Consider the following 25,461-nt stretch of genomic DNA (forward strand, 5'->3'; position numbering starts at 1 on the left):
AACTTAGTCACGCCTGTCACATGACAAACACTGCAACTTAGTCATGCCAGTCACATGACAAACACTGAAACTTAGTCACGCCAGTCACATGACAAACACTGAAACTTAGTCACGCCAGTCACATGACAAACACTGAAACTTAGTGACGCCAGTCACATGACAAACACTGAAACTTAGTCATGCCAGTCACATAACAAACACTGAAACTTAGTCACACCAGTCACATGACAAACACTGAAACTTAGTCACGCCAGTCACATGACCAACACTGAAACTTAGTCATGCCAGTCACATGACAAACACTGAAACTTAGTCACGCCAGTCACATGGCAAACACTGAAACTTAGTCACGCCAGTCACATGACAAACACTGAAACTTAGTCACGCCAGTCACATGACAAACACTGAAACTTAGTCACGCCAGTCACATGACAAACACTGAAACTTAGTCACGCCTGTCACATGACAAACACTGAAACTTAGTCACGCCTGTCACATGACAAACACTGAAACTTAGTCACGCCAGTCACATGACAAACACTGAAACTTAGTCACGCCAGTCACATGACAAACACTGAAACTTAGTCACGCCAGTCACATGACAAACACTGAAACTTAGTCACGCCACTCACATGACAAACAACATTTGTCAGTGCCAAAAACTGAGCCCTGCGGGCCCTCATGAGAAAGAGGAAACGGAAGATTGTCCATCAGCAACATTTATTAATAATAATAATATTCATTATGCACTTTTCATTTGACAACAAATCTCAAAGTGCTACAAAATAAAAGACATAAAAACTGAATAAAAACACGATTTACAGATCAAAATGAGCGTTTCTAAAAAGGTGAGTCTTGACTCCTTTTTTAAAAGCCTCCACCGTCTGTGGGGCCCTGAGGGGGTCATCCCACAGAGACGGTTGTAATTGTTGAAGAACCCGCCTCAAAGCAGTACCACAGGTGCCCACTGGATGCGCCATGGTCCACCGTATACGTGACGAGGAGCAGTTCTGTGCCCCAGATGCCATCTTGCACCATGCCCCCAGCTGCTGATCACTTCTCACAGCAGCCATCTTGAAGAGCACGGAAATGTTGCCAGCGCTGAAGCTCCTTTGCACCTGTCTGCTCTGCGGCGCCACAGGTAGCAACCACTGCCCTTAGTTGAGTTTTTCACGTCCTGTTTCTGTAGGTGCTTGCATGACAATTGGCCGCAGACTGACTGAACGGTCAATATGTTCCAGGTACTCAGAAGGGGGTCTGGCAGACGTCACAGTTGACGGTCAAGACCGGTCTCCCCGGCTGCATGCGCTGCCGCCACCACCTCAACGGCATTTACTTCTTCATGTTGTGGTACCGACAGTCACCCGGGGCGGGTTTAAGGCACATTGCCATCAGCGCACCCTTCATGAACCAAACGGAATTCCATGGAGATTCCAGCCCGGACAAGTACACCATCTCGCAGGTGGAGGCCGAGCAAGGGTCCCTTAGGGTGGAAAAGGTGCAGCCGGGCGACGGCGGAGTGTATTACTGTGCGGTCGGAAAGCTTCACGGTGCTTCAGATCTTTGGGAACGTGCACAGGAAACTGTAAGGTAACCATGAACAGCTGCAGCGAGCCACTTTAGAGAACATACATGAACCAATGAGGACATGGTATCCCACAAAAAGGTGAACATTGGTCAACACGTGCACAAGGACTGAGTTGCCAGTGCCATTATTGCTCGGACAAATAGACACAAGGCCTCTCTGTTATTTAGTCCAATGGACTCCAAATTAAGGCTTTGACAAACACTAACTGTAACGTTATGGTGTTTCACCAAGCCACCTCAAAATTTGGTACACACCTTCAGGCGGCTGACAAGCAAATGTGTGTCAATTTGGAGCAAGATTGGTTGAAAACCACGACCGCCATGAAGGATAACCTATTTGCAGAGATCCATCCATCCATCCATCCATCCATCCATCCATCTTCTTCCGCTTATCCGAGGTCGGGTCGCAGGGGCAGCAGTCTAAGCAGGGAAGCCCAGACTTCCCTCTCCCCAGCCACTTGGTCCAGCTCCTCTCGGGGGATCCCGAGGCGTTCCCAGACCATCCTGGAGACATAGTCTTCCCAACGTGTTCTGGGTCTTCCCCGTGGCCTCCTACTGGTCAGACGTGCCCGAAACACCTCCCTAGGGAGGCGTTCGGGTGGCATCCTGACCAGATGCCCGAACCACCTCATCTGGCTCCTCTCCATGTGGAGGAGCAGGGGCTTTACTTTGAGCTCCCCCCGGATGGCAGAGCTTCTCACCCTATCTCTAAGGGAGAGACCCGCCACCCGGCGGAGGAAACTCATTTCGGCCGCTTGTACCCGTGATCTTGTCCTTTCGGTCATAACCCAAAGCTCATGACCATAGGTGAGGATGGGAACGTAGATCGACCGTTAAATTGAGAACTTTGCCTTCCGGCTCAGCTCCTTCTTCACCACAACGGATCGATACAGCGTCCGCATTACTAAATGCAATCAATTGTCTTTTAGTGGGTGACCATCTGTCAAATGATTCTAAAACTCTGAGGGTATGCCTTTACCTAAACAGGGCCTCAGAAATGTCTGATGCTCTAACCCCGCCCACATGCGGTGCAGCCCTTTAGTAGACAAGTGCTGATGACAGCGACTTAATAATCCCAAAGACATGGTGGTGCTCTTGTTCCTCAGCTTTGCTGCCTGCACTGCTCTGCTCTCAGGTAACAACGGAGGTCACACTTACTTACAACACTTATTTCTTATTTCATTCTTTATCTTTTCATCAGGAGAGAAAGTCCTGCAGACTCCCAGTGACATGTTGAAGAACACGGGAGAGACGGCCACCATCCAATGTTCTCACAGCATTACGGGCTACGACGTGATCCTCTGGTACAAGAACGTGGAGGTGCAGATGCAGCCCCTGGGGTACATGTCTTACAGCAACGCCCTCCCAGAGAAGGGTGTGGACGTGGAGATAAAAGGGAGCGCCTCAGTGAATGAACAGTGCCGACTGATTGTCCCAAAGCTCAACCTGAACAGCAGTGCATTTTATTACTGTGCAGCTAGCTACCACGCTGCAGCATTAAGCTGCCCTATCAAGTCATAAACCTGATAACACCCCCACAACCTCACACCTGGATCCAACCATCCCCAGCACTCGTATTAGAACGGAGGTTAGCCTGGTGGTTGTACCCACAGATGTCTTCTCCTGTGACATCCCAGCAACCACGCCCACACGTCATATGATTGTTGATTCACAAATCCTGTCCCTCGTCGCTAGCTTTTACAGGAATAACATACATCAGCACACCAAAACAACACAGTGTGCAATAAAGGTATGGTAAAAGTTAACACTCTAAGACCCAAATGTAAGCAATACCAGCCAGTGAGATAGTTTTCCTTGAAGCAACACTCAACCTTTCTTGTCTTTCTTCTTCTTCTTTCAGCATCATCAGGAGTGATGGTGGCTTTCTAACTTCAATGCTGTAGTGAGAGATCGGTAATTCCAAATGTCATTCAGCTGTACCAGACTCTGCTTTGCCATTCCAATTCTTGCAATGATATCTTTTGTGCCCTTTCCATCTGCTGATTTTATGGATCCGAGGTACTTGAAATGGTCCACCAGCTCCAGTGCCTCACAGCCTTTGTTGTGATCTGGTTTAAATCTAGAATTAGTTTGTGATTACCTGAAATGAGATCATGATTCCTGTTGGTATGGTGTTCCATAGTTGACAGGCCATGATGGAAAAGTCTAACATTGCTAACGTATCCTTCACACATCTCTAGCCTACTGCTATGACTTACCGTTTCAGTGTCTCCTCTATTGCCATAAATAGTAGTCAACGACTCCCCCATTAAAAGTATTTTTAAAACTCTCCTGAGAGTGGAAGGGTCTCAGTGACAGAACCTGGACATGCAGATGCAGCTCCTGGGCTACATTTATCATGACACTATCAAAATAGAGCCTTACATGGACGTGAAGATGAATGGACGCACCTCAGAAGGGGATAGCTGTAACCTGGCCATCCCAAATCTCAACCTGAACAGCAGTGCACTTTATTACTGTGCAGCTAGCTACCACGCTGCAGCATTAAGCTGCCCTATCAAGTCATAAACCTGACAACACCCCGACAACCTCACACCTGGATCCAACCATCCCCAGCACTCGTATTAGACTGGAGGTTAATCTGGTTCACCAGATGTCTTCTCTTGTGACATCAGAGCAGCACTGTCGGTATCTCCTTGTGGTACTCAATGAAGTACACATATAATGTGGGGGTTCACAAAAAAATAGGTCCACAAATTCTCCAAAATTGTCTCTCCCACATTCATTGTCTACAAAATAGTATCTAGTCGGTCTCACGGCAAGGGCTGTGGAACCAGTCTTCTCGAGTGGGGCTGGACTTTGCTAGCAGTGAGAGGCGACAGAGTGGCAATACTTGTTGCCCCGCGGCTCAGAGCCTGTACGTTGGAGTTTAACCCGGTAAAACGAGAGGGTAGCTTCCCTCTGCCTCCATGTGAAGTGAAGTGAAGTGAATTACATTTATATAGCGCTTTTTCTCAAGTGACTCAAAGCGCTTTACATAGTGAAACCCAATATCTAAGTTACATTCAAACCAGTGTGGGTGGCACTGGGAGCAGGTGGGTAAAGTGTCTTGCCCAAGGACACAACGGCAGTGACTAGGATGGCGGAAGCGGGGATCGAACCTGCAACCCTCAAGTTGCTGGCACGGCCGCTCTACCAACCGAGCTATACCGCCCCAATGTGACTTCCTATCCCGAGTTGACCAGCGGTGCACAGTGCTGGTATGACTGTGCAGCCACAAAGGCACGCTCATGCAAACCTGCTCAAAACCTTACAAAACATAAAGGCAATCTTTGATCTAGTTGTGGTTTCTAATAAGACTCTCTGAGACACCTGCCTCTGAGGTTTTCTCCTTTTGCGTTATAAACACTTATGTGCTCAACAACTGCATCCGCGATCAAGATATAACGGTCTGTGTTCAACTGCTCTGTCCGTCTGATGTCAGTTAGAAGAGGGGTCGTTCTAATCAGACGAACTAGCATGGAAACGGTGGTGACACGCCTCTCCCACTGACCCCACCTACATGCGGTGCAGCCCTTTAGTAGACAAGTGCTGATGACAGCCACTTAATAATCCCAAAGACATGGTGGTGCTCTTGTTCCTCAGCTTTGCTGCCTGCACTACTCTGCTCTCAGGTAACAACACTTAGTGCACAATAAGCTAGGCTTGTCAACTTAGTGCAAAATAAACTAGGCTTTTCATAGTTCCACCATCTTTTCAGCAGGAGAGAAAGTCAAGCAGACTCCCAGTGACATTGTTATGAACCCGGGAGAGACGGCCACCATCCAATGTATTCATAGCGTGCCGAGCTACAACCAGATGCTCTGGTACCAGAACCTGGACATGCGGATGCAGCTCCTGGGCTACATGTACTCTGACAGCCCCAGCACAGAAAATGGTGTGGACGTGGAGATCAAAGGGAGCGCCGCAGAGAATAGAATGTGTCAGCTAATCATCCCAAAGCTCAAGCCGAACAGCAGTGCATTTTATTACTGTGCAGCTAGCTACCACGCTGCAGCAGTAAGCTGCCTTATCAAGTCATAAACCTGATAACACCCCCACAACCTCACACCTGGATCCAACCATCCCCAGCACTCGTATTAGACTGGAGGTTAATCTGGTTCAACAGATGTCTTCTCTTGCATACGTGCCAACCTTGAGACCTCCAATATCGGGAGGTGGGGGGTAGGGGGTGGGGCTTTGTCAGGGGTGGGGGGAGGGTGGTTGGGGGTTGGGGGAGTGGTTATTTACAGCTAGAATTCACCAACTCGAGTATTTCATATATATATATATATATATATATATATATATATATATATATATATATATATATATATATATATATATATATATATATATATATATATATATATATATGTATGAAATACTTGACTTTCAGTGAATTCTAGCTATACATATATATTTATTTTATTTACATAAAAGAAATACTTGAATTTCAGTGTTCCGGTGGCTATCCATTAGATGGCAGTATTGTCCTGTTTAACTTCTCCGTTCATGATGAGTATATCATTTCGGCCACCGTGTTCAATGGAGAAGTCTGTTCTACATATTTACAGGCAACATACACCTTCCCCTTCGAACTGTCCTGGGTGAACTGAAATTCTTATTTCCATTCGTTTTGGAACTTGCAAGCGTATTTCTTCATCTTGCTCGTCGACGGCGTCGCCATGTCTGTAATTTCCTCGTTCTTCTGCTTCGTCTCCTTGTTGTGTGCGCAGTCATGCACTCTACTCTCTAAAAGCCCTAGATGTTATGACGTCATTGGGCAGGCAAGCTGTTTATATTGTGGGAAAGCGGACGTGAGAACAGGCTGTCCCCACTCAGTCTCAGGTCCGCATTGAGCTGGAAGGGGCGTGGCCTCCAGCTCCGGCTGAATACCGGGAGTTTGTCGGGAGAAAATCTCTGCCGGGAGGTTGTCGGGAGAGGCGCTGAATACCGGGATTCTCCCGCTAAAAACGGGAGGGTTGGCAAGTATGCTTCTCTTGTGACATCAGAGCAGCACTGTCGGTATCACCTTGTGGTACTCAATGAAGTACACATATAATGTGGGGGTTCACAAAAAAATAGGTCCACAAATTCTCCAAAATTGTCTCTCCCACATTCATTGTGTACAAAATAGTATCTAGTCGGTCTCACGGCAAGGGCTGTGGAACCAGTCTTCTCGAGAGGGGCTGGACTTTGCTAGCAGTGAGAGGTGACAGAGTGGCAATACTTGTTGCCCCGCGGCTCAGAGCCTGTACGTTGGAGTTTAACCCGGTAAAACGAGAGGGTAGCTTCCCTCTGCCTCCATGTGACTTCCTATCCCGAGTTGACCAGCGGTGCACAGTGCTGGTATGACTGTGCAGCCACAAAGGCACGCTCATGCAAACCTGCTCGCAACCTTACAAAACGTAAAGGCAATCTTTGATCTAGTTGTGGTTTCTAATAAGACTCTCTGAGACACCTGCCTCTGAGGTTTTCTCTTTTTGCGTTATAAACACTTATGTGCTCAACAACTGCATCCGCGATCAAGATATAACGGTCTGTGTTCAACTGCTCTGTCCGTCTGATGTCAGTTGGAAGAGGGGTCGTTCTAATCAGACGAACTAACATGGAAACGGTGGTGACACGCCTCTCCCACTGACCCCGCCCACATGCGGTGCAGCCTTTTAGTAGACAAGTGCTGATGACAGCCACTTAATAATCCCAAAGACATGGTGGTGCTCTTGTTCCTCAGCTTTGCTGCCTGCACTGCTCTGCTCTCAGGTAACAACACTTAGTGCACAATAAGCTAGGCTTGTCAACTTAGTGCACAATAAACTAGGCTTTTCATAGTTCCACCATCTTTTCAGCAGGACAGAAGGTCAAGCAGACTCCCAGTGACATGTTCAAGAACCCGGGAGAGACGGCCACCATCCAATGTATTCATAACGTGCCGAGCTACAACCAGGTGCTCTGGTACCAGAACCTGGACATGCAGATGCAGCTCCTGGGCTACATTTATCATGTCAATACCGAAATAGAGCCTTACATGGACGTGAAGATGAACGGGAGCGCCTCTGAAGGGGAAAGCTGCAACCTGTTCATCCCAAATCTCAAGCTGAACAGCAGTGCACTTTATTACTGTGCAGCTAGCTACCACGCTGCAGCATTGAGCTGTCCTATCAAGTCATAAACCTGACAACACCCCCACAACCTCACACCTGGATCCAACCATCCCCAGCACTCGTATTAGAACAGAGGTTAGTCTGGTTCAACAGATGTCTTCTCTTGTGACATCAGAGCAGCACTGTCGGTATCACGTTGTGGTGCTCAATGAAGTACACATATTATGGTATAGAAAATATGTCCCTCTGTGTCCCTCCCACATAGATGAAAGTATCCAGACAGCATGTTTTAAATCAATAAACAAATCAATCAGGAGTTGTATTTGATGCTTGAAACTTATTTCTAAAGCCATTTTGGACAATAGTGTTGTATCTCAGAGAAGGGAAGGAGGCGACAACCAGGGCAGGACTGCGGTTTACAAGGTTTATTGGGAAAACCTTAGATGAATACTTGGCGTGTGTATGCTACTCAAAGTGAGTGAGTGTTGACTATGTGTAAAATTATAATGTAAATGTTACCAAGGGTTGTTGTCTGTAAATGTTGGTTGTATCTTTCGTCGTATCCAAGGGGGCAAAGGCGACGAGGCAGTTCATGGACAGGCAAGTGGTCGTGGACAAGAGCAGGGCAGCGTGGTCTGGGTCCGAGCAGGGAGGTCGTGGATCGAGGTGGGCAGTTAGGGAATCCGGATGGGTGTCGAGTGACAAGGCACGATCACGGAGGTCAGGAGAGTCACTGTGGAAATACAAAAGGGCATGAACCAGGGGGAAACACGGAGAAATAGAGCAAAACAAGGACGAGGAAATCACTGGGAAAAGGAATGCCAGACGTGATGCTTACTGGAAGGTTAGCGACGTTCTGGCAAAGGTTCCTTGGGTCCGCTGGTCTTTATGCCGCTCCCCCTCGTCAAGTCCAGGTGTGCTGATCAGTGATTGCTTGCAGACTTGTTGCTGTGTGGGCGTGTTGTGCTCAGTGTGAGCAGAGGTGTGTTTGAGCGTCCTGCCAGCAGAGGTGCCTGCAGCTCCAGCTGCAGTGGAAACCCGGGATCGACTCCGCGTCATGACAAATAGTCTGGGAACACTTAGGGCCTGATCTACAAAGATCCAAATAACACGCGCAAACAGCGTGTGCAAACTATAAAATGTCCTGTACTATTAGTGGGTGTGTTGCTTGTGAGCTACTAAGACTGCATGTGCAATTGAAAAGTGGTGTAGAAAGCCCTATTTTAGTGAGGTTTTACATGTACTACTGGTATTGTGGGCCTTTCACATTCATGTTATTGAGCTCTCCAAAGTGTGTGTGACATCTGTGATCTGTACAACCTTTTCTGCAATATAGAATCACAAGCTATAGACAACAGAAACTATTTTTAGTGCCCTGCAGGGAGGCGGTGGTCCATCACAACTGCAGCGCATTCATGCATATGGAATGATCCAAACACAAGAAAACTCTTATTGAAAGACGTCTTTTCATCCATCCATCCATCCATCCATCTTCTGCTATCTGAAGTCTGGTCACGGGGCAGCAGCCGAAGCAGAGAAGCACAGACTATCTTCCCGGGTGAACCCGAGGTGTTCCCAGGCCAGCTGGGAGACATAGCCTTTCCAACGTGTCCTGGGTCTTCTCCATGGCCTCCTACCGGTCGGACATGCTCTAAAGACCTCTCCGGGGAGGCGTCCAGAGGGCTTTCTGACCAGATGATGGAACCACCTCTTCTAGCTCCTCTTGGAGGAGGAGGAGCAGTGGCTTTAGTTTGAGCTCCTCCCGAATGACACCTATCTCCTGTGGATAATGCATATGTTTAAGAGCTATTTCTTTATTCATAATCATGTTTGAATCAGCTCATATTTTTCCTTAATTTTACTCTGTATACTAGTTTCTCTTTGTCTTCAGATTGCCTGTTTAGACAGGGTCGTAAACCATCAGGAATGTGAACACAACCCCCAAGTCTCTCTTCTTATCAGTGTTGAGAGGAGGGGGGGGGGGGAGATGGGGGCTTTCTTTGTGTGAAAAGAGTTGCTTTTTCCTTTGGAATGCCAGATCAACTTGGGCTGCGCATTCGTATGTGTTGTTTGAGGCTGGTCTCTATTCTCAAATATTTGACAATAAAATTACAAAATAACTATTCTGTGCTGGGTGGTACCTTTGAGTCAGTTTATATGTTGTCTAAGGAACTTGGGACTGACCAGCGCTTTACATCCCACTTGGAGGAACATCTGGTCAAACGCAACACTCCCTATCTCTAAGGGAGAGCCCCGCTACCTGATGGAGAAAACTCATTTCGGCCGCTTGTACCCGTGATCTTGTCCTTTCGTGAGGATGGGAACGGAGATTGGCCAATAAATTTAGAGCTTTGCCTTCCGGTTCAGTTCCTTTTTTACCACGACAGACCGATACAGAGTCCACATTATTGCAGACGCAGCACCAATCCACCTGTCAATCTCACGATCCACTCTTTCCTCACTAGTAAACAAGACCCCAGGGTACTTGAACTCCTCCACCTGGGGCAGGATCTTGTCCTCAAACCGGAGATGGTGCTCCACCCTTTCCCGGGCGAGAACCACGGACTCGGACGTGCTGATTTTCATCCCAGTCGCTTCACACTCAGCTTTGAACCGATCCAGTCAGAGCTGAAGATCCTGGCCAGAGGAAGCCATCAGGACTTAATCATCCGCAAAAAGCAGAGACCCAATCCTGCAGCCACCAAACCAGATCCGCTCAACGCCCTGACTGTGGCTTGAAATTCTGTCCATAAAAGTTGCAAACAGAATGGGTGATTAAGGGCAGCTCTGGCGGAGACCAACCCTCCCTGGAAAGAGGTCAGACATACTGCTGGCACTGCAACCAAGCTCTGACATCGACCATGTAGGGAATGGACCGCCACAATCGGGGGATCTGATACCCCGTACTCTCCACAGGACTTTATATACATTATAAGGGACCTTAGTTAGGTCCTCTTCTGCTCCTTAATTGCAAACCGCAAGGTCCACACTACAAAAACTGAAGTCAATCAATCAATATATCGAAGTTTATTTATATAGTCCTTAATCACAAGTGTCTCAAAGGGCTGCCCAAGCCACAACAACATATTCAGAAGTGTGAGCACTAGAACTGGGTGTAGTAATGTGAGCACTAGTACTAGGTGTAGTACTGGGTGTAGTAATGTGAGTACTAGAACTGGGTGTGGTAGTGTGAGCACTAGAACTGGGTGTAGTAATGTGAGCATTAGAACTGGGTGTAGTAACGTGAGCACTAGAACTGGGTGTAGTAATGTGACCACTAGAACTCGGTGTAGTAACGTGAGTACTAGAACTGGGTGTAGTAATGTGAGCACTATAACTGGGTGTAGTAATGTGAGCACTAGAACTGGGTGTAGTAATGGGAGCACTAGAACTGGGTGTAGTAATGTGAGCACTAGAACTGGGTGTAGTAATGTGAGCATTAGAACTGGGTGTAGTAACGTGAGCACTAGAACTGGGTGTAGTAATGTGAGCACTAGAACTCGGTGTAGTAACGTGAGTACTAGAACTGGGTGTAGTAATGTGAGCACTATAACTGGGTGTAGTAATGTGAGCACTAGAACTGGGTGTAGTAATGGGAGCACTAGAACTGGGTGTAGTAATGTGAGCACTAGAACTGGGTGTAGTAATGTGAGCACTAGAACTGGGTGTAGTATGCACAAATGGGCCCAATTATTTTCAATGTATTTTTATTTTGTGCTTAATCTTTTTGTATGTGTTTTTCACTTTTCTCCACTTTTCTTTAAAAGCCTAACCAGGTAGGAGGGTTGCAAATAACGCCGTGACTAGAAGTCTTCTGTACTTTGACATGACTTACCTGTGGGCAGCAATGTTTCATCGTACTGTCCCTGTCTAATAAATACATCAATAAAAGAAAACAATAAATGAACAGCAGCGTTAAAAGGCTAATAGTCATTCAAATAATAGGATTAGATTTTTTCCGTTTTGACGACTTGCAACCTTCCGCTCATGCAACAATGAACATCAGATGTGGCCCCTCCCAACTGGCTGCATGTTCCTTCATACATCAGATGTGGCCCCTCTGCATGTTCCTTCATACATCAGATGTGGCCCCTCCCAGCTGGCTGCATGTTCCTTCATACATCAGATGTGGCCCCTCCCAGCTGGCTGCATGTTCCTTCATACATCAGATGTGGCCCCTCCCAGCTGGCTGCATGTTCCTTCATACATCAGATGTGGCCCCTCCCAACTGGCTGCATGTTCCTTCATACATCAGATGTGGCCCCTCCCAGTTGGCTGCATGTTCCTTCATACATCAGATGTGGCCCCTCCCAACTGGCTGCATGTTCCTTCATACATCAGATGTGGCCCCTCCCAGATGGCTGCATGTTCCTTCATACTGTTTGGTAAAAGTGAGGCCCCTTGAGAAGCTGCTGTTTGACAGCAAGACAATGATGCATTTCCTCTTCTTGATTTCTTGGGCAGGTATTGAAAGTGCTTCATTGGGAGCTGCTATTTGTTGCCCTTCTTTCTTTTGATTGTTGTCCCCCTGTCTTGCTGTCAAGGTGTCTGCTGGAGCTTGGAAGTGCGTCAGTCTCCTCCCGAGCTAATCAGAAAATGTGCTGACAGCGTGGAGATCATCTGCGGCCACAACGTCCCTGACTACAGAGTGATGCTCTGGTACCGGATCTCTCCTTCAGACTCCAACATGACCTTCATTGGAGTGTTGTACAGTAACTATGCCACTCTGGAGGAGCCGTACAAAAAAGATTTTAGTATGTCGGGAGATTTGCGCGGGAACGGCGCCAAGAACGCCTCACTTCTTATCCAGAATGTCCAAGCGGAGCACAGTGCTGCGTACTACTGTGCAGCCACAGATCCACACTGACGCAAACCTGCTTACAACTTTACAAAAAGTCAACACAATCTTTGATCTAATGGTGGTTTATGAGGCACCTGTCTCCGGAGTTACTGTTTGTGCACTCATGTCCTCAACAAGGGCGTCTTTGGTCAATAAAACGCTTTCTGTTGTGACCATACTTGCCTCCCGAATTTTCCGGGAGACTCCCGAATTTCAGTGCCTCTCCCGAAAATCTCCCGGGACAACCATTCTCCCGAATTTCTCCCAATTTCCAGCCGGACTTAAGGCACGCCCCCTCCAGGTCCGTGCGGACCTGAGTGAGGACAGCCTGTCGTCACGTCCGCTTGGCCAACCAAAAAGTAACCACAGAACACTACACCGTATAGTGTTGTGTAGTTTCTTTTTGGTTGGCCAACGGTTTACGTTGTATTGCGCACCTTGACGGCAAGTGTGGGAGTGGGTTCTGAAGTATGAAGTAAAGAGACGTACCTTCGTCACCTCGCCTGGTTATTGACTCCTACCCAGAATATTACACTGCCCATACCTACAGTATGCTCCTTCAAAGGCTGTGCTACTGGCTGCAAAGCATTGCACTTTCAAATACAACCATGAGTAGAGAGGAGTGTTATGTGTAAATCAATGAACACTGAAATTCAACTATGTCTTTTATTTATATATATATATATATATATATATAAATATATATATATATATATATATATATATATATATATATATATATATATATATATATATATATATATATATATATATATATATATATATATATATATATATATATATATATATATATATATATATATATATATATAATAAAATACATATATATTAGAGATGTCCGATAATATCGGCCTGCCGATATTATCGGCCGATATATGCGTTAAAATGTAATATTGGAAATTATCGGTATCGGTTTTTTTATTATCGGTATCGGTTTTTTTTTTTTGGTTTTTTTTTGGGGTTTTTTTTTAAATTAAATCCACATAAAAAACACAAGATACACTTACAATTAGTGCACCAAGCCAAAAAACCTCCCTCCCCCATTTACACTCATTCACACTCATTCACACAAAAGGGTTGTTTCTTTCTGTTATTAATATTCTGCTTCCTACATTATATATCAATATATATCAATACAGTCTGCAAGGAATACAGTCCGTAAGCACACATGATTGTGCGTGCTGCTGCTCCACTAATAATACTAACCTTTAACACTTAATTTTACTAATTTTCATTCATTACTAGTTTCTATGTAACTGTTTTTATATTCTTGTACTTTCTTTTTTATTCAAGAAAATGTTTTTAATGCATTTATCTTATTTTATTTGATTCATTTTTTTAAAAAGTACCTTATCTTCACCATACCTGGTTGTCTAAATTAGGCATAATAATGTGTTAATTCCACGACTGCATACATCGGTTGATATCGGTACCGGTTAATATCGGTATCGGTAATTAAAGAGTTGGACAATATCGAAATATCGGATATCGGCAAAAAGCCATTATCGGACATCCCTAATATATATATATATAGCTAGAATTCACTGAAAGTCAAGTATTTATTTTATTTATATATATATTCATATATAAGAAATACTTGAATTTCAGTGAATTCTAACTATAAATATACTCCTCCCCTTTAATGCCCAATGCGCCCCGACCCTGCCCACCTCACCCCCCAAATCTCCCGAATTTGGAGGTCTCAAGGTTGGCAAGTATGGGTGTGATGTTCTCATTAGGCCCTCTTCCACCGCCGGAACTTTTTTCAGGAACTATTCCCCTGTGTTTCCACCAAAAACTACATTTGGTTCTTCAGCATCTATACTTGGTTCCTGCCAGGTCGGTGGGACTTTTGGAAGGTTCCTGGTACTTTTGAGAGGCTAAAACGTGTTTTTCAAACACACGGTTGCCATTTCGGAGAATGTGAGGACGACTTGTTTATTTCTTATTTCTTGTGTATTTCTATTCCAACAAACTTGACAACGGAGAGAGAGAAAAACGAAACGGAATTTTGCCTTGCAGAAACTTTTGTGTAGCTTCTTTACCATGAATTGATTAACGTGGACCATTGAGTGGTCAATTGTAGGGAATATGTACTGTACTGTGCAATCTACTAATACAAGTTTCAATCAATCAATCAATGTGCTGAAGATTGCTGATCAGTGGAACTATCTCGCAGTGTTTTTTTTACACATTCCTAGTCCAAAAACGATATGAAGTTTAAAAGGTCCTTTCGTATTTTTTTACAAACCTTATTTTGGTACGCAAAGCTACGAGAAGTTGTCGGACTCTTTTTTTACGTATTTACAGAGGAATATTAATAAGTGATCAGCTGCAAATCACATCAAATAAAAACTATTTTATTACATGCTGTAAAAGTAGTGAGTGACACTCCATTTGTGTAGGTATGAGTTTAAATTCCAAGCTAATGCTAAATTTGACGTGTTTGGGTCTTGACCCTAAGATAAACTCTGAAATGTATGATTTAAGTATTGTTATTTACAGATGAAATTGACTACAAGGACTCACCTGACCCTCGTGAATTCATCATTTACTGACGGCAAGACTTTCTGACTGTTGGACATTGCGGACAAAGCCCGGCCTTTTATGAACAATTCGGTACGGTTTGTTTTCGAATATTATTGTTGTCTCTATTATTGAGCTGTGTAGAACTTGCACCTGGCTCGCTGACAACAAGCTATCCATCCACTTGGGTAAAACAGAATCCATCCTGTTTGGGTCCCACATCAAACTTAAGAGAGTCAATGACTTCACCATAAAAGTGGGTGACAGTGTCATCACCAGGAAAGATGAGGTCACCTACCTAGGTTCCATTCTAGAGGCTAAACTTTCCTGTGATAAAATGGCAACCAAGGTAATCAAAAAGGTTAACCAACGAACGAGATTTCTCTACAGAATTTCCTCTCTGGTCAACAAAAGCACCTTGAGGATTCTGGCGGGAACTCTCGTTCAACCCTTTTTCCATTACGCATGCACCTCCTGGTACCCTAGCACCTCCAAAACCCTCAAATCTAAACTCCAAACATCTCAGAACAAGCTAGTCAGGTTACTTCTAGACCTCCACCCCAGATCCCACCTCACTCCTACCCACTTCTCTAAAGTGGGCTGGCTCAAGGTGGAGGACAGAGTTAAACAACTTGCACTGAGCCTAGTCTATAAAATCCGCTACACCTCCCTGATACCGAAGTACATGTCAAACTACTTCCTTAACGTAAATGACCGCCATAACCACAACACCAGGGGGAGCTCCACTAACCACGTTAAACCCAGATTCCCAACTAACAAAGGTCTTAACTCATTCTCTTTCTATGCCACATCAATGTGGAATGCACTCCCAACAGGTATAAAAGAAAGGGCATCTCTATCCTCCTTCAAAACCGCAATAAAAGTTCACCTCCAGGCAGCTACAACCCTAAACTAACACCCTCCCCGGATTGCTAATAATCAAATGTAAACAATCAAATGCAGATACTTTTTCTTTTTCTTATGCCTTCTGATCTCTCTCTCTCTCTCTCTCTCTCTCTCTCTCTCTCTCTCTCTCTCTCTCTCTCTCTCTCTCTCTCTCTCTCTCTATGTCCACTACTTGATGTCCATACCCCCCCCCCCCCTCCACACCCCTGATTGTAAATAATGTAAATAATTCAATGTGATTATCTTGTGTGATGACTGTATTATGATGATAGTATATATGATAGTATATATCTGTATCATGAATCAATTTAAGTGGACCCCGACTTAAACAAGTTGAAAAACTTATTCGGGTGTTACCATTTAGTGGTCAATTGTACGGAATATGTACTTCACTGTGCAACCTACTAATAAAAGTCTCAATCAATCAATCAATCAATAGTGCATTTACTTTCACTTTTGTCAAAGAAAAATCTCTTAATATTGTCTGTTTATTTACTTGACATCAGTGTAGAAATAGACTAACCCACTCCTCTATATGTCATCAACTTCATTTGTATCAACTACCCTGAACTGTGCAATGCAGGCGAAACACAAACCACACACATCTACAGAAACCAAGAGTTCCAGGAACCTAAAGTTTCTGAACTCGTAGGCGCAGTTCAAGCCACTGCACACAAGATCTTTGGTCGTGAGACACTGGCAGGAGGACGAGGTTTATCAAACCCTCAGAACACTCAATGGAAGGCTGAGAGAAATTTGGCAGTGAATAATGAGGCAACAAAATAAGACATACTCAAAAACTGTCCGAGGCCAGAGGGAGGAACGATGGGAGGACACAAGATGATTGGCTGCGAGACATTGGGCAGCTAACATGATCAACGTTAAAGGACACATGGAGAAGTCAAGGACATGGTTGGTTGCAAAGACAGGAGTAATTCAAAGACACCGATTGGAGGACATAAAAGAAGCCCAAGAGCCAAGTGGCTGCCGGACGTAAGACAGGGATGACATGAAATATTGGCAACACATCAAGACATACTGAACATGGCCATGTGTCTGTCTGTGGGACCCAAAGTGGACAGACGGAGTGGTAAGGTGGACAGATATAAGGCTGACTTGCTGCGACATAAGGCAGGAATCGGGTGGAAGGACACACGGGTGGGACACAGCCTTGATGACAATATAAAGACTCTTGGCTCTTGGCAAAGACAGTCGCACTCCCTCCCCTCTCCAGGTCTGCCCTGCTTGCCTCTTTGCCTCGTCCTGTCTTGTCTTCACGTTCTTGTTGCACTGCTCTCCAAACTCTAAACAATGGAGTTGATCAATGGCTCCTCAACAAAATAGACAAAATGTCGGGTTCAGGAGAACCTGTCAGTCCTGTCGGAATGGTTGTTGCTGGACACATGACAGACTCTTAAAGGGAGAGGAGCGCTGCGTGCCTGGCCACTCTTTCAGTCAAGGACGTTGACGATATATCGACCTATTTGGACTCATGAGAACACGATATCTGCTGATTGGAGTGAGCGTTGTACTGTATCGACAAATTGGAAGATGCTGGCAGTCTTCAAAGTACCCTAAAGCTTCCACAGATGATTGGAGGATGCGGGCAGAACTGTGGACGCTCAGACTTTATGGCATTGGACCGTCTGCCCCGCGGGATGAATTTGAGGAACCGAAATAGTCAATTACGAGTGAAAAGTTTAAATGTGTTTTCCCTCGCTAAAACACAACCATTCCAATCTTTATCGTTTTCCCGGGCTGCGACCTGGCAAGGTCGCTGCTTCAAGATTCCCCTGGAGGACGGTGCAGCCAAGACGAAACAAACTCCTTCCCTGTCAACAACACCTGGAACGATAAACTCTGTACCTTTTCCACCGCTTGCAGAGCGACTCCAGGCCTAACAAACAGACTTAACACACACACACCATGGACCATGGTTACATATGCACACACACCCCCACCCCCTATCCACGCCTTTGCCACCGCTTCACCCCACGTGGTACGATGGACCACGGAGCAGTGCCCCGAGTGGCTGACAGCTTTGGGCCGGATTCCCTCCTGTTGCAAGTCTTGTGGTTTCTGTATAAAATGTTTATGTGTGCTTATCAAGTTTTTTTCTCTCCGCCCCAGTCTGTGCACCTCCCCCATAGGAGTCCAGTCTGAGAGCGATGTTTTTTTTAATTCTACCTTTTTCCCACCTTTTACAGAGCGCCGTAAAAATGTGGGTTAGGGTTAGGGTTAGGGTTAGGTGTGCAGTTAAGTGTGCAGCATCCCCGCCTTTTCTTCCTGAGTTTCTTTTCTTAGCACCACACAAATAGCAGCCTGAGAGTGGAGATGCAAGCAGAGATATGGAGCTCCATGGTGGGGGGTGAGAGCTCTGGGGGTGGGGGGGAGTGAAAACCAGAAGAAACTAGTGCAGGTTTTTGAGTTGGGTGTTCACACCGTGGGTACAGGGGGGCACGGTGATACAAGGCAATTGAGGGGCCGTACAAAAACCTCCTCCCATTAGATCCATGCTGGGAGGTGACAGGAGATCTTCTTCACAGCACAAATGCAATTTGTCTTCACTCCCCTTGAGGAAGGAAGTCTTCACAAATCCTCGTCGTGCTCGTCAGGACACATTTTGCTTTTTTAAAGACTTTTTGGGAAGACCTCTTGGGAAAGGGGATGAAGGATGGAGAAGTGAATAGTCTGGACTGTGGAGTCCGGGTGACAGAATGATGAAGACCTTCTTACCTGGGACCACAGTGGACCAAAGGGAAGACAATCAGGGATTTGCTAGCACCACAAAGCTGTTTTCTGGCAAGCGAGGAGAAGTTTTGTCTAACTTGTTGACTCTGTGCCACTTATGAAGTCTACTTCGGCCAGGGTACCAAACTGACCATTCTTGGTGAGTAGGACTACAGTTTCTTTGGGGAGGCCAAATGGGGTCCACCAGGCTGGACAACAAAGACTAAAGCCAAGTTGACTTTTTGGAGCAGGAACAAGGTTAACGTTTCTACCAGGTCAGACACCCGCCATAGGAACTGTAGACCAGTCCAGAGTCCAGGTCAGACACCCGCCGTAGGAACTGTAGACCAGTCCAGAGTCCAGGTCAGACACCCGCTGTAGGAACTGTAGACCAGTCCAGAGTCCAGGTCAGACACCCGCCATAGGAACTGTAGACCAGTCCAGAGTCTTACAAGCAAACACGTTTTTTTGATGAAACTAAAGTTGGGAGTAATGCATGGAGTGGTTCTGGGTTGTTTTGGGTACCAGACACCTGCAATGTGTCTTCTTCTCAAGTCTACTTTGGCGCAGGAACAAGGTTAACAGTTCTAGGTAAGACACCCGAATCGGTCAATTTAAGGACTACAAAAGAAATAGTTATTTTGAAAGAGTTCAAGATGGTGGGGTAGGAGGGTGACGTTGTTTGGTGCACGAGACAACTGCACTGTGGGTAGTTATGGCAATGAAGTTTTCTTTGGCGCAGGAACAAGACTAACAGTTCTAGGTAAGACATCAGAACAAGTCAATGTAAAGACTTTAAATACTTTCAGAGCCTTAATGGAAAATTAATTTAAAGGAGTTAAAGTTGGAGAAAAAGGAGCTATGTAGTTTTCTGCATGAGAAAACCGCACTGTGACAAGCAATTCTGAAGCCTACTTTGGCCCGGGAACAAGACTAACGGTTCTAGGTAAGACACCAGAATAAGTCAATGTAAGGAATTGAAAAGATTCTGAGAAAAATGTTTCAAACGGAGATAAAGTTGGAGGGTTGGAAAAAATAGAGTAGCAGATTTTGGTGAACAGAACACTGTGACTGGTTATAGTTCTGAAGTTTTCTTTGGTGCAGGAACAAGACTAACAGTTCTAGGTAAGACACCAGAACAAGTCAATGTAAAAACTTTAAATGCTTTTAGAGTCTTAATGGAAAATTAATTTGATGGAGTTAAAGTTGGAGAAAAAAAGAACAACGTTCGTTTTCTGCACGAGAAAACCGCACTGTGACTAGCTCCGCTGAAGCCTACTTTGGTGCAGGTACAAGACTAACGGTTCTAGGTAAGACACCACAATAAGTCAATGTAAGGAATTGAAAAAATTCTAAGAAAACTTTTACACAGAGCGAAAGTTGAAAAAAACTAGTAGCAGGTGTTGGTGTACGGGACGACAACACTGTGACTGGTTATAGTTCTGAAGTTTTCTTTGGCGCAGGAACAAGACTAACAGTTCTAGGTAAGACACCACAATAAGTCAATGTAAGGATTTGAAAAGATTCTGAGAAAACTGTTTCAAACGGAGATAAAGTTGGAGAATTGGGAAAAATAGAGTAGCAGATTTTGGTGAACAGAACACTGTGACTGGTTATAGTTCTGAAGTTTTCTTTGGCTCAGGAACAAGACTAACAGTTCTAGGTAAGACACCAGAACAAGTCAATGTAAAAACTTTAAATGCTTTTAGAGTCTTAATGGAAAATTAATTTGATGGAGTTAAAGTTGGAGAAAAAAAGAACAACGTTCGTTTTCTGCACGAGAAAACCGCACTGTGACTAGCTCCGCTGAAGCCTACTTTGGTGCAGGTACAAGACTAACGGTTCTAGGTAAGACACCACAATAAGTCAATGTAAGGAATTGAGAAAATTCTAAGAAAACTTTTACACAGAGCGAAAGTTGAAAAAAACTAGTAGCAGGTGTTGGTGTACGGGACGACAACACTGTGACTGGTTATAGTTCTGAAGTTTTCTTTGGCGCAGGAACAAGACTAACAGTTCTAGGTAAGACACCACAATAAGTCAATGTAAGGATTTGAAAAGATTCTGAGAAAACTGTTTCAAACGGAGATAAAGTTGGAGGATTGGAAAAAATAGAGTAGCAGATTTTGGTGAACACTGTGACTGGTTATAGTTCTGAAGTTTTCTTTGGCGCAGGAACACGACTAACAGTTCTAGGTAAGACACCACAATAAGTCAATGTAAGGATTTGAAAAGACTCTGAGAAAACTGTTTCAAACGGAGATAAAGTTGTAGGATTGGAAAAAATAGAGTAGCAGATTTTGGTGAACACTGTGACTGGTTATAGTTCTGAAGTTTTCTTTGGCGCAGGGACAAGACTAACAGTTCTAGGTAAGACACCACAGTAAGTTAATGTAAGGATTTGAAAAGATTCTGAGAAAACTGTTTCAAACGGAGATAAAGTTGGAGGATTGGAAAAAATAGAGTAGCAGATTTTGGTGAACAGAACACTGTGACTGGTTATAGTTCTGAAGTTTTCTTTGGTGCAGGAACAAGACTAACAGTTCTAGGTGAGACAGCATTTAAACCTTTAGTAGACAACTACTTTAAATGATACTAAAGTTGGGAAAAACTAGTCGCGTTGTTTTTAGGATCCGGGACAACTTGACTGTGACAAATGATCATTCTTCTGAAGCGTTCTTTGACCTATATGTAGTCCATTTACAACAGTCCAGAGTCAAACTACTTCTATACAAGAACCAGGTGTTCAAAAATGTTTGCCTTCTTTGGGGTAGGAGACAAGTGCACTGCGACTTCAGCTACTGTTCTTTACCCAAGGAACAAGGAAGGGTAAGACGCCTTCTAAACTCACCGTTTTAGGTAAGAACATTGGCAACACAAATCCGAACATTGTTGACTCGTTAAGGGGTTTGTCACATGATTGTGCACCTTTTCTTCAGAGAACAACGCTCAGACGTGTAAAAGTCACCGTTGTGAAGTTAGCTTGTGTCGATCATGTTGAGCTTTTCACTTCTAAGCAGCAACATTTTTATCAGGCTGCTGTTGGAGCGTTGCAGCTCACCGCCTCGTCTTTAGGACGGAATGTCACCGTTGACTTCTTCCTCAAACTGTCACGGATTTTTCTTTTTAACATTAAATTGTGTGAAACTTCACTTACTGCGACTGTGTTCGGAAGACAATTAGATTAGTGGTCTTTGTTTGTTTTGAATCACCCTAAAGAACTAAATCTGGGACTCTGACGGGCTGCAAAGGGTCTAAAACCAGGCTAAAACATTGCAACATAAAAAGACTCTTTTACGCAAATGACTATTTTAGTTTGTTCTATTATATGCACACTTAGCATAAATGGAATGTACGGACTTTATGATCATATCAAGTTCAAGTGGAGGTTTTATGCTATGCATTGTTTGCACGTAGAATGGTAACAAACACGTACGTTCATTGACGACTTTACCGTATTAAAATATTATGAAAAACTGTTTTTTTTACTTGATTGAGGACTACATAAATCAGGATCACTGACTAACTAAATCCTACGTGATTTGATTGAGGACTAACTCCTTCAGGATGATTGTGAAGACGAGTACATTACGTTTGTTGTCCATCAAATAGTCTTTGACTGTGACAAAACGACGTAGGCTAGGTTCTTCTTAAGTTGCGTTTGTAGTCTGATTCATCTTGGACTTTGTATTCCACATCTCAGAGTCTGGAAACGCGAAACGTCTTCTAGTACAAACCAAACAGTCCAGTTGTGATGGATTGACTGACCTGAGACGACAAAGACCTGATGAACGAGAACATCCATAGACATTTATCTTTGATGTTTCTAAAAACTCCTACATTCAATTTATCAGAGACTAAATCATGGCAAATGTTAGGTTGACTGAAAAGTCTAAATCAGGGGTCAGCAACCTTTTTGAAAGCAAGAGCTACTTCTTGGGTACTGATTAATGCGAAGGGCTACCAGTTTGATACACACTTCAATAAATTGCCAGAAATAGCCAATTTGCTCAATTTACCTTTAACTCTATGTTATTATTAATAATTAATGATATTTACACTTAATTGAACGGTTTAAAAGAGGAGAAAACACGAAAAAAAATGACAATTAAATTTTGAAACATAGTTTATCTTCAATTTCGACTCTTTAAAATTCAAAATTCAACCGAAAAAAAGAAGAGAAAAACTAGCTAATTCGAATCTTTTCGAAAAAATTTAAAAAAGAATTTATGGAACATCATTAGTAATTTTTCCTGATTAAGATTAATTTTAGAATTTTGATGACATGTTTTAAATAGGTTAACATCCAATCTGCACTTTGTTAGAATATATAACAAATTGGACCAAGCTATATTTCTAACAAAGACAAATCATTATTTCTTCTAGATTTTCCAGAACAAAAATTTTAAAAGAAATTCAAAAGACTTTGAAATAAGATTTAAATTTGATTCTACAGATTTTCTAGATTTGCCAGAATCATTTTTTGGAATTTTAATCATAATAAGTTTGAAGAAATATTTCACAAATATTCTTCGTCGAAAAAACAGAAGCTAAAATGAAGAATTCAATTAAAATGTATTTATTATTCTTTACAATAAAAAAAATAAATTTACTTGAACATTGATTTAAATTGTCAGGAAAGAAGAGGAAGGAATTTAAAAGGTAAAAAGGTATATGTGTTTAAAAATCCTAAAATCATTTTTAAGGTTGTATTTTTTCTCTAAAATTGTCTTTCTGAAAGTTATAAGAAGCAAAGTAAAAAAATTAATGAATTTATTTAAACAAGTGAAGACCAAGTCTTTAAAATATTTTCTTGGATTTTCAAATTCTATTTGAGTTTTGTCTCTCTTAGAATTAAAAATGTCGGGCAAAGCGAGACCAGCTTGCTAGTAAATAAATACAATTTAAAAAATAGAGGCAGCTCACTGGTAAGTGCTGCTATTTGAGCTATTTTTAGAACAGGCCAGCGGGCTACTCATCTGGTCCTTACGGGCTACCTGGTGCCCGCGGGCACCGCGTTGGTGACCCCTGGTCTAAATCCTCACCGACAATTGAATTGTCTTCAAAAATACGTACGCCGCTTGACTCCAAAACAGCTCCGTTATTTGGACTCAACTAGTCTTTGATGGTTACGACAACTCGGTCTTTGGGTTCATCAAACACTAACTTGTCTTGGATTTGTAGAAAAACTTCATTGGCGACTGAATTGGGAAAACACGTTCAATGTGTTTGTTGAAAAAATCTAAAAGTGGACTTCAGTTGGTACAAAAAGACGTACGTTAGGTTCAATCCAGAGAAAATCATCTTCAATGTTTAGAAAAACATTCAACTTAAAGACTAAATCGTAGACAATGTTTATAAAAACCATGAAAGTCCAAAATGGATTTCAGTTTTTACAAAAACAGGAACATTTGTTGGATTGGATCGGAGACAAATGACTTTCACTGCCTCGTCTGAACTGAAAAACCGATAAATCATGGACAATGTTTCCAGAAAGAATAGTTTTATGTTGCTTGAAAGTCCAAAATGAAGGTTTTTGTTTATGAAAGAGACCTAGGTGAGGACTAAAGAGTTCCTGGGGTTAGAAAAGACTTTCTTGGGGTTTATTGAAGTCTGTCAATTGTCTTTGGTGTTGAGGAAAAGGTAAGTTTGTTGGAGAAGATGTTTGGTGAGAGAAAATGGTGAATCCTTCTTTCTCCAAACAGAACCTGACCGAGTTCCGCAGCCACCCAAGGTGACCTTGCTGAAACCTTCGCCACAGGAGTGCAGCCAGCAGAAGAAGAAGAAGAAGAAGACTTTAGTGTGCGTGGCCACGGGCTTCTACCCGGACCACGTCAGCGTGGTGTGGCAGGTCAACCAGGTGCAGGAGGACACAGGTGTGGCCACGGACTTGCGGGCCCTGCGAAGCGGGGACTACTACAGCATCAGCAGCAGGCTGAGGGTCCCGAGCAGCCAGTGGTTCAACTCCCACACCACCTTCAAGTGCGTGGTCAACTTCTTCAACGGGAAAGAAAGTGTGGGGTATGAGGCGGAGATGAAAGGAGAAAAAGGTGAGTTCCACTTCAAGGTGAAGGATCCTTCCTCACCTCAACTTCTTCTCCTTGCTTCCAGGCTGGGACCAGGAAGACGCCATGACGCGAGGTCTGTCCACACCAAGCTTTTCCCACACCACACCACACCACACCACACCATGCTAGCTAGCTAGCTAGCGCTGCTAAACCTTCTCATCCCGCTGCAGACAACTTCCTGAAGATCTGGCAGAGCGCCAAACTCTCCTACAGCGTCCTCATCGCCAAGAGCTGCGTCTACGCCGCCTTCCTCTTCTTCCTGCTCCGCAAGCTTCCCCTTGGTTGGTTGGGCCCCCACACTGCCTTCAATGTCCCCACACTGCCTTCAATGTCACCACACTGCCTTCAATGTCCCCACACTGCCTTCAATTACACCACACTGCCTTCAATGTCCCCACACTGCCTTCATCGTCCCCACACCGCCTTCAATGTCCCCACACTGCCTTCAATGCCACCACACTGCCTTCATCGTCCCCACACTGCCTTCAATGTCCCCACACTGCCTTCAATTACACCACACTGCCTTCAATGTCCCCACACTGCCTTCAATGTCACCACACTGCCTTCAATGTCCCCACATTGCCTTCGATTACACCACACTTCCTTCAATGTCCCCACACTGCCTTCAATGTCCCCACACTGCCTTCAATGTCACCACACTGCCTTCAATGTTCCC

At 44.1% G+C, this 25,461-nt stretch overlaps 1 protein-coding gene across 1 annotated transcript in view; it reads left to right on the plus strand.

Annotated features, from left to right (window-relative positions):
- The first annotated feature begins 1,062 nt into the window (after nt 1-1,062).
- The window catches only part of LOC133640901 (M1-specific T cell receptor beta chain-like), a 26,910-nt gene continuing 2,511 nt past the window's right edge, over nt 1,063-25,461 (plus strand). Inside the window, 8 exon segments of the mRNA XM_062034583.1 lie at nt 1,063-1,141; nt 1,242-1,590; nt 2,694-2,722; nt 2,789-3,068; nt 19,611-19,686; nt 24,443-24,767; nt 24,829-24,858; nt 24,956-25,066. Coding sequence (XP_061890567.1) covers nt 1,090-1,141; nt 1,242-1,590; nt 2,694-2,722; nt 2,789-3,068; nt 19,611-19,686; nt 24,443-24,767; nt 24,829-24,858; nt 24,956-25,066 — 1,252 coding nt within the window. The 5' untranslated portion in view covers nt 1,063-1,089.

This window comes from Entelurus aequoreus, linkage group LG23 (genome assembly GCF_033978785.1).
Source record: "Entelurus aequoreus isolate RoL-2023_Sb linkage group LG23, RoL_Eaeq_v1.1, whole genome shotgun sequence".
NCBI lineage: Eukaryota > Metazoa > Chordata > Actinopteri > Syngnathiformes > Syngnathidae > Entelurus > Entelurus aequoreus.